This window comes from Palaemon carinicauda, chromosome 1, assembly GCF_036898095.1.
Source record: "Palaemon carinicauda isolate YSFRI2023 chromosome 1, ASM3689809v2, whole genome shotgun sequence".
In the NCBI taxonomy this organism is placed as follows: Eukaryota; Metazoa; Arthropoda; class Malacostraca; order Decapoda; family Palaemonidae; genus Palaemon; species Palaemon carinicauda.
The window spans coordinates 17715234-17723360 of NC_090725.1; the positions used below are offsets into that span (position 1 = coordinate 17715234).

An 8127-nucleotide genomic window follows, 5' to 3' on the forward strand; every position below is an offset into this window, starting at 1 on the left:
GTGAAGCAGCCAGGTGCTTCAAAACTATGTAGATAAAAACTCAAGTTCATAAGATATTTATAGTACAGTAAATATATTTTTGTATTAGTATTAATTTAAGGAATTGAATGCGAACTTATTTTAATGCTGCAAATTTCTCCAGAAAGTGAAAAAGGTGCGTAATACGGAAAAGCCATTACTGAGAAGGAAGAGCGAGTTACCCCACGACCAATATACAATCAAGGCTCTGAGTGACCACAAACGAGCGGATGACTATCTAACTACTTCCCAAGAATTGACAGCCACTACCAGCTAGATCCATCCCAAGATAGTTATGAGGACACAATACTGTTGTACAGTTAACTTGTGTTACATTGGCTTGGAATGGGCCTCCTGTGTCGGGTGGTGGTTACGTGGAAATGGTGCCGAACCTTTATCAAGACAATAGTATTGGAAAAGACTGGAATTTTTCTCGCTTTTATTTTCCTTTCCTTATTTTGGGGCTATCTTTAATTTTATCATTGTTAATAGAGAAATTTAAAAAGATGGACTAGGCAAAAATGTTTTGCAAGTACAGTACTAAATTTCTTTATTTTTTATATAAATATCACATTCTAATGCAGTATACCATGTGAAGGAGAATAACTGGAAATTAAAGAAGAGAGCTACAGTAAAAACATATGGTAGTGATTCTTTTTGTAGAACTGACCCTCTTAAGTTACATTACCAAAGTGAACCTATAATAAGGTGAATGTTAGAAAAAAAATTCCTTTTCAGCCACTGAATTTCTTTATTTTTTATATGAATATCATAATCATACAAAGTGAAGGTTAAAAACCAGCTATGAAAGTGAGAGATTAAATTAATGGTAGTGAGCTTTTATGTAGAATTGTCAACCTTATGTTACATTACCAAAGTGAAAGAAGGTGAATTTGTAACTGATCCATAACTAACTCCTATTACATTCTTCTGTGCTTACATTAAGGTAAAGGAAATTAAATTAATAAGACTAATGAGGTTGTATCCCAAGCCTTGGTTTCAGCAAGAACATAAAAATTGTATTTGTATATATATATACAAATGCATATTTTAATAACCATCCCCAATACTTAGTGGCTGGTTGTTTGCCAGAATATATACAATAATGCATGTATATATGTTTGTATATGTATATATGTATACTGTACATATACAAAGTTACAGCATACTTGCCTCTGGATTAAGCTATTCTTGTAGTGGGACCCAAGTGTTTAAGTCCATTAGACCAGAGAAACTTTTTGGCAAATAATATATGTAACACTCAGTAAATATAGTGTATTTGAAGTAATTTTATTTTATTATAAAAAGTACCTGGTAGGACAGTAGTGAGCAGCAGCAAATTATCAAATCCATGTTTTTATTGAACTAAAGTAGTTAGAAAAGAAGACCCGTTAATGTTAGGTGATGTTTTGTTCTTGGTTTGTCTTTCAAAAGAGAAATTTTAAAGTTGGGTTGTGGGTGAAGTACACATACTGTCACTTGATTACTTCTCAAAATGTCGCATTATAATTCCTTGTTTCATATCTTGAAGTTTTGAAAAATGTTACTGTATGATAAAGTAAAATGAGTGCATGCCAAATTATTGTATTGGATTGCATTTTATTGCTATGTACTGCCAAATGAATTGCAGTAAATAGAGCTACTAGGATTGGTTGTGACTTGCATCATTAGAGAAATGCATTCTTCCGTTATTGTCAGTGTTATTATTGTTATGGAATACTAAAGTTTCTCTGATCTGGGTAAGTTAGCCATGACTTTGTGATTGGAAGCCAGAATAAGTGTGAAGGTATTATGGTTTTGTTCTGATGAAATGATTGGGATCTTGAAAATACAAAAGTAGCCTTCACACGTTAGAATGCCTTCACAGACGTTAGAATGATCCAGTCCTGCAAGTTGCGTCACAAAGGAGAGTGTCCAGTGTGATTTTTTTTTTTCTAATGCTGACATTTCCCTAGAGTGTAAAGGAAAAAATAACTAGAAGAATAAAAATGTAACTGTAGATAAAGGAGCGTTCAAATTTACCTGTTACCCACCAGAGACTTAAATATATAATTTCTAAGTAGTAATACCTTTATTTAAGGAATTAAGAGTTTCATAATGCTACTGTAAGGTTGGCATTAGACACTCGTGGAGTACTGAGGAAATATATCGTTTTGTTATATTGCAATAGTTGAGTTTATACAGGTTTTGTTGTATCATGATTTAGGATTACAGTATACTGTAACTTTTTATTCCATGTTCTATAGTGGTGTCTTGATAAGGCTATAAATTTATAATCAATGTTTTCCAGGGTCGTAATTTGTATCAATTGTCAGGAATGAGACACTTTAATAGGCATCAGTTCTGTTTAGAAAAACTATACATTATAAGTTTTTGTGTACTTCTTATGACCTTCAAGAATGACTATGGCACCACTTTCAAAATTGATATTATTCATACAGTGATCAAACTACTTTTCTTACTTGAGCCTACTGCTTACCTGAGTGACTAGTTGCTGTGATGAAGAAATATCCTTGACAAGAAAAGTACCTCACATCATTCTCCCAAGTGAGAACAGTGTCCTAATGATGGGAATCATGAACTTTTTGCTGCCTTAAATAAACTTTATTCTAATGTGACCATTTACTGGCAAGCTGATTTTTAGCCATTGAGTTTTCCATGTTCTTACTTTTTGATATTTGATTATAATTCTTTGTTTTTTTTTAAAGTCGGTGTCCCTTTTGCAGCATCCCTTGGTCTCCCAGCTGCACTTCTTAGTTTTTTCTTTTATAACTATCTAGTCTTACTCCAGTTTTCTTCCTTTCAAGAACAAAATTCTTTTCGACCAGACCTCTTTATTCTAAAATATTATACAAGGTTTTGTTAATCTACCTTTAAATGATCTGAATAGAAACATGGTACGTTTTTTTTAGTTTGAAAAAGTTAGTGTATTCAGGTGGGAATGTCAAACACCAGTTGGTATTGTACACCAGTAACTAGGTATTGCTGTCTGGGGAGATCCGTAGTTTGAAGGGCATAATTTCTCATGAACATTCTGAGTATACTGGCTGGTCAACTTGTTTTAACAACATCCACTTAGGTTAATTACTTTCTTGTGGCTGTTGTACTGTTATGTTAGCATTTTTGTCTTGTCATGAAGACAATCTCTGTGATAAGTTCTAGGCTTTCAGTGAAATGGATCTTCATTCTGTATTTCAAACAGAGTTGGGCCAGTTATGGTATGAATCCAAATGTAATATAGAATTATTTTTCTATCATAAATGCGGACCTTATAATATAGTTTTAAGTGCCCTTCTTTTATCCCCACTAATGTGATCCATTTTATTGTAGCTTATCCCCACCAATATGATGCGTTCTGTAGCAGCCAAGTCAAACCAACACAATCCATTAACTTAATAGAGCAATTGAGGGAGTTCGTTCCCGTTACACCTCGCCGCTGATTGGGTTTCTTGGCATCAATACCATGCCATATGACCCAAATCCCAGAAATCATCAAATATTAAAGTAGTAGCTTGGTCCCACCATTGCAATCCATTTTGCTTAGTCCTACCATTGCAATCCATTTTGTAGTATCTTACCCAATATGATCTTATATAGAGTAGCTTATCCCTTTAATCGAATCCATTTTGTTGTCGATGAAGCTCACAAGAGGCTGAGGAATGCCAATTATGTTGATATACTGTACTGGTAATAGTACCTCCCTCCTAGAAGTGGAGTACTCATCTGGGTTAATGGTATACAGCAAGCTTTGGTTTTTGAAAGAATAATTTTCTCAGCAAAGATGTCACAGGTGAGCAATATGCATAAGTAAAATAAGGAGTTTGTATTTATGAAATTAAAATTTTATTTCAACAGTATGGAATTTCTGCAGTTCCCAACACCTGAAATGTATGTATGTACTGTTAGTAGTAGCCAGAGCCCTGGTAAGTGGTAGCCATAACCAACCTTTATACGTGTGCTGAAAAAGATCGTTAATTTAGTCTGCCAGTAGTTCTTCAATGAGGCTTGTTTTGATGTCTAGATGATAATGAGCCTCCCTGAATTATATTACTCTCGGGCTCTATCTGATCATGTTGCATATATACAATATTATATATATAAATATATATTAACTTATAGACCAAAGGCTCTGTAGTGAAGAATTTCATGTGCAAACAGTGTTCCTTTGGTATATCCTTTCCCAGTGCCCTGCATACCTTCCCCTCCATCTGAAAGCCATTTTCTCACCCTGCACACATCCTACTAGATTGATCAAGCCTGCCAGGAAATGGGTATGGAGCTTTATGATGGGATGGTGTCTTGTTTGAAAATCATTTGTGCTCATTTTATTCTCTCATTCATCGAGATATAGAAAGAATTGACAGAACTTGCATGAATACGCTGTGACAGAATAAGGCGGAAAGAAACGCCTCGTAATTTTTTCTTGTTCTAATACTAAGACCCCTATGGGGAAAATATTCATGGTGAGGGGTTAAAGTATTTTTTGATCCTCCTGTAAACTGTATGATCCTGGTATATATATGGATATATATATATATATATTTTTGGCATTAAGACTTAGCTGTGTTGAATTGTAAGAGAGGAGGATCATAGCCTTATTCCTTTGCAAAATAGACTAAACCTTTTATGCTCTGTCTCACATCATGAAATCATATTAATTCATCTTGTACAAGTTCTCTCATCGTATACTGTACATTGTCAGTGACATTGGACTTAGCAGTTTCATCTCATTTATTGTGTATAAATTAAAAAGGAAATTCATGATGTCATCTCTTGTTTCCCTCTTAAAACTTTACTAGTTATTGATAATTTAAAAAGCTGTTTTTAAGTTTATACTTCCTTTGCATGCTTCATTCATCCTGGGGCCTATCAGTTTTTGTCATATTGGCCACAGTCAATCATCCTACCTCAGAGCTCATCTCATAGCATCATATGAAGCTACCCTCTGCATCCGTGGCACACATCAAAAACTGAAGAATGTAGTTGGTCTTCATGAATACCATATATATATATAGTAAATTTTAAGCCATGTTGATTACTGCAATAAAACTTTAATTTCTTATGTAATAAAAACACAGGAGTTGATCTATTTTAATACCTTTCTGTGGGCGCGTTGGTTAGTTGATGTATATTAACAGGTTTCATACATGTCTTATTACTAACATCTCATCTTAACCATACCCTAAGCAGTCTTTTCACTTCATCCCATCCTGACTTTTTATTTCGGTGCTGTCTACTCACCTTAGGTGTTAAGAACCCAAGATGCTTTGAGATGATGAATATTAATTAGGTAATATAAAAGAGATGGCTAACAGTAGAGGAGCCAATTGCTGTGTAACATATTATTAGGCCGTACTGCCAGTCACAGTAATGGAATTTAAGTGTATAAGCTTCGTAAAGACAATGTATACGTAACCCTATTGTGTTATGTGGGTCTGAAGCAATGAGGAATTTTACCATTGTTATCTTTTATTATTTTGCATACAGTTAGCTGGACTGTATTCTAAGTTGCTTCCAACGCCTGTTTTCTGTTTTGATAGTGAAACTGCTGCTCAATATCTAAGTGAAAACACAGTGTCCCAGGTATATTGTGAAAATAGAATTAGGTTGTGGGTTTGCTTATAGTAAGTCGAGCCTTATTTGGAGATACCTTGCAAAGTTTTTATATTAGCAAAAACAAGAAACAAAAGCATTGATTGAAGCTAAAGGCAACTTTTGTAGCCTAAGATGGTTGCCAGTACTCGTTTAAAATGAAGAAAGAAAGGTGTTCATATTCAACCTTTAGTTTTATATCCAGTACCTTTTCATGCAGTTTGTACAATTTTGCCCTCTATGAAAATTATCGGTTTTGTAATCCATTTCAGACTTGGGTACTATTATGATGTGTATAAAGAAATTGCTGTACATTCAGGGTGGGTTACTAGTGAAAATTTTCATAGCTAAGGCTGTCCCCTACACTATGGAAGCAACTTGGGTTTGACATCCCTCCTCCTTGCTTATCCCTGTGGTTAGGGTTGGTTTAGGGGAGGTAGTGGAGTGCATTCCTGTAAGAAAGACCTATTTACTTGACTAATAACAGGTCTTCTCTATATATTTTTTTCCTTTTATTAACTTTTTCTCGTTATGCAATACATTCCAGGAACTTGGTGGAAGTATATTGCACAATATCTTTCACATGTTTAAGCAATTGGCATTAGACAAAGAAAATCAAAAGCCTTTTTTCCCATGTTTTACATATGAGGTATGGACTACATTGCCATGAATAGAATTTACTTATAGTGAATAGCTTGCAAATTATAACTTCCATATTTAGGTAAGCAACCATACTCAGTCTTATTCCAGTATCAAACTAAGCTACTATATTCTCTAGGATTTCTGTTTATCCCCTTACCTATCTTTCAGTTAATAAAAGTCAACAACAGAATCAGGTATTAGGATTTGGTAAATGTCTTGATTTTATTATTAATGTTTGAATTGCTCTATTCCCAGTGCCTCTTTGCTGGCTAAAGAAAAGAAAGCTATTTGTAGTATAACTTTTAACTTGTGACGCTTTGTGAGAGTGATAGGGATTGGTTAACAGACTAAACCAGAAGATATTTCAAAATAACATTTTTGAAACTGAATATTATGCACTCTGAAAATGCCAAAAGTCATTCCCATTAGTCATACAATTGCTGAGAAAGGAGTGCATGTTAACAGCTCTATCCATTTTAGTAAAACCAAAATTAACATCTTTAGTTCATAGAAGGCCTTTGATGAATGTGTTGTATGCCAAGTTCTTGAGGCTTAAGCCAGGTGTTTTGCTGTGAAATACACCTTGATTGTCAAAATAATTTCCCTTCAGTAAATTGAAAATAAAATGGTGCAAAGAATTGCTTGATTGTTGTGTAATTGCGAGTGTGTTTGAGCTTTTGAGAGCTTTAATTAGGCCAAGTAAACAAACATCATATAAGATATTAGCTTCTTCCCAAGGTGTTTCACAGTGATTGTCATGGCTAGCTTTTCAGCCATCTTAAAAACATTTGGTGTTCTACCCCCTGTGTTCTGTATCATCTTGAAACAGCCATAAAATCAGATCATTATTTGTTTTGATTTTTCACAATTATTTTCTTTGAATTTTGTTTATAGAGTTGTCTTTTTAAGTGTAAATGTGGAAATAGAATGTATTAACAATAAATGATCTGCTATGGAACATGGTTTTCTTTATATCCCCTTTCTCAATTTGGGAGTTTTGTGAAATTCACTATACTTATTTTTACTATAAGGTAGATCAATGCTCTTCTTGTTTTATAGTATTTTTTTTTTTTTTTTAATTTCTCTAGTTTTCACCCAATAAAAACAGTCTACTGACGGATACCAGTAATGTACACTAAAATTTTTGTACCATTGGGCACTGGGAGTGGAGTCTGAATGCCATGACAACTTAAGAAAAAAAAAGATGTTCTGCCTCTAATGATAACGTAGTTGAGGAATCACAACCAGAAGTGTTACCATTTCCAGGACTTGATCCTAAACACCCATAGTCAACCAAGAAAATTGTTTACAATACAAAGCAAATTTAGGATGTAGAACTGCTGTTGGGGCATATGTATACATGTAAACAGTAAAAAGGGATTTTGACGAAGGAAAAATCTATTTCTGGGGAGAGACCTGTGCCGCCCGGTGAAAAGGGTCCTTCTTTACACTTTTCTAATATAAATCTTCCAAATATACTAGAGAAAGATAAAAGCATGGAATACAGAGGTTACTACCCTCGCGCGATCACCTTGTGGGTGTCGTGTATTTAACAAGGGCGTGTGAAAACCACTTCACGGGCTGTCTTCCTTTTAGATAATCCCTTCATCAAAGGCCCTAGAGAATACAGTTGGACTACCCCACCGACACCTACTCGCGCTCTCCAGGTCATCCTTCTGCAAGAACATATGGCTTGGCAAGGAAAGGGTGGGTCTATACAAAAATAACCGGGAAGGGTTTCACTGGGCGTCACAGGTCTCTCCCTAGAAATAGATTTTTCCTTCGTCAAAATCCCTTTTCTGGGTCGATCTATCATGTGACCTTGGTTTATTGGTATTGGGTTTAAGGTTCAATTTGGACTATTAATGGTTGAGT

The 8127-nt window shown here is 34.7% G+C and overlaps 1 protein-coding gene across 5 annotated transcripts in view; it reads left to right on the forward strand.

Annotated features, from left to right (window-relative positions):
- The window catches only part of LOC137647192 (serine/threonine-protein phosphatase 2A 56 kDa regulatory subunit gamma isoform-like), an 84487-nt gene extending 83181 nt beyond the window's left edge, over nt 1–1306 (forward strand). For all 5 annotated transcript variants that reach the window (XM_068380546.1, XM_068380557.1, XM_068380524.1 and 2 more), the window contains exon 13: nt 143–1306. In XM_068380546.1, the coding sequence (XP_068236647.1) occupies nt 143–295 (153 nt within the window). In that variant the 3' untranslated portion in view covers nt 296–1306. The remainder of the gene's footprint in view (nt 1–142) is intronic.
- The last annotated feature ends 6821 nt before the right edge of the window (nt 1307–8127 follow it).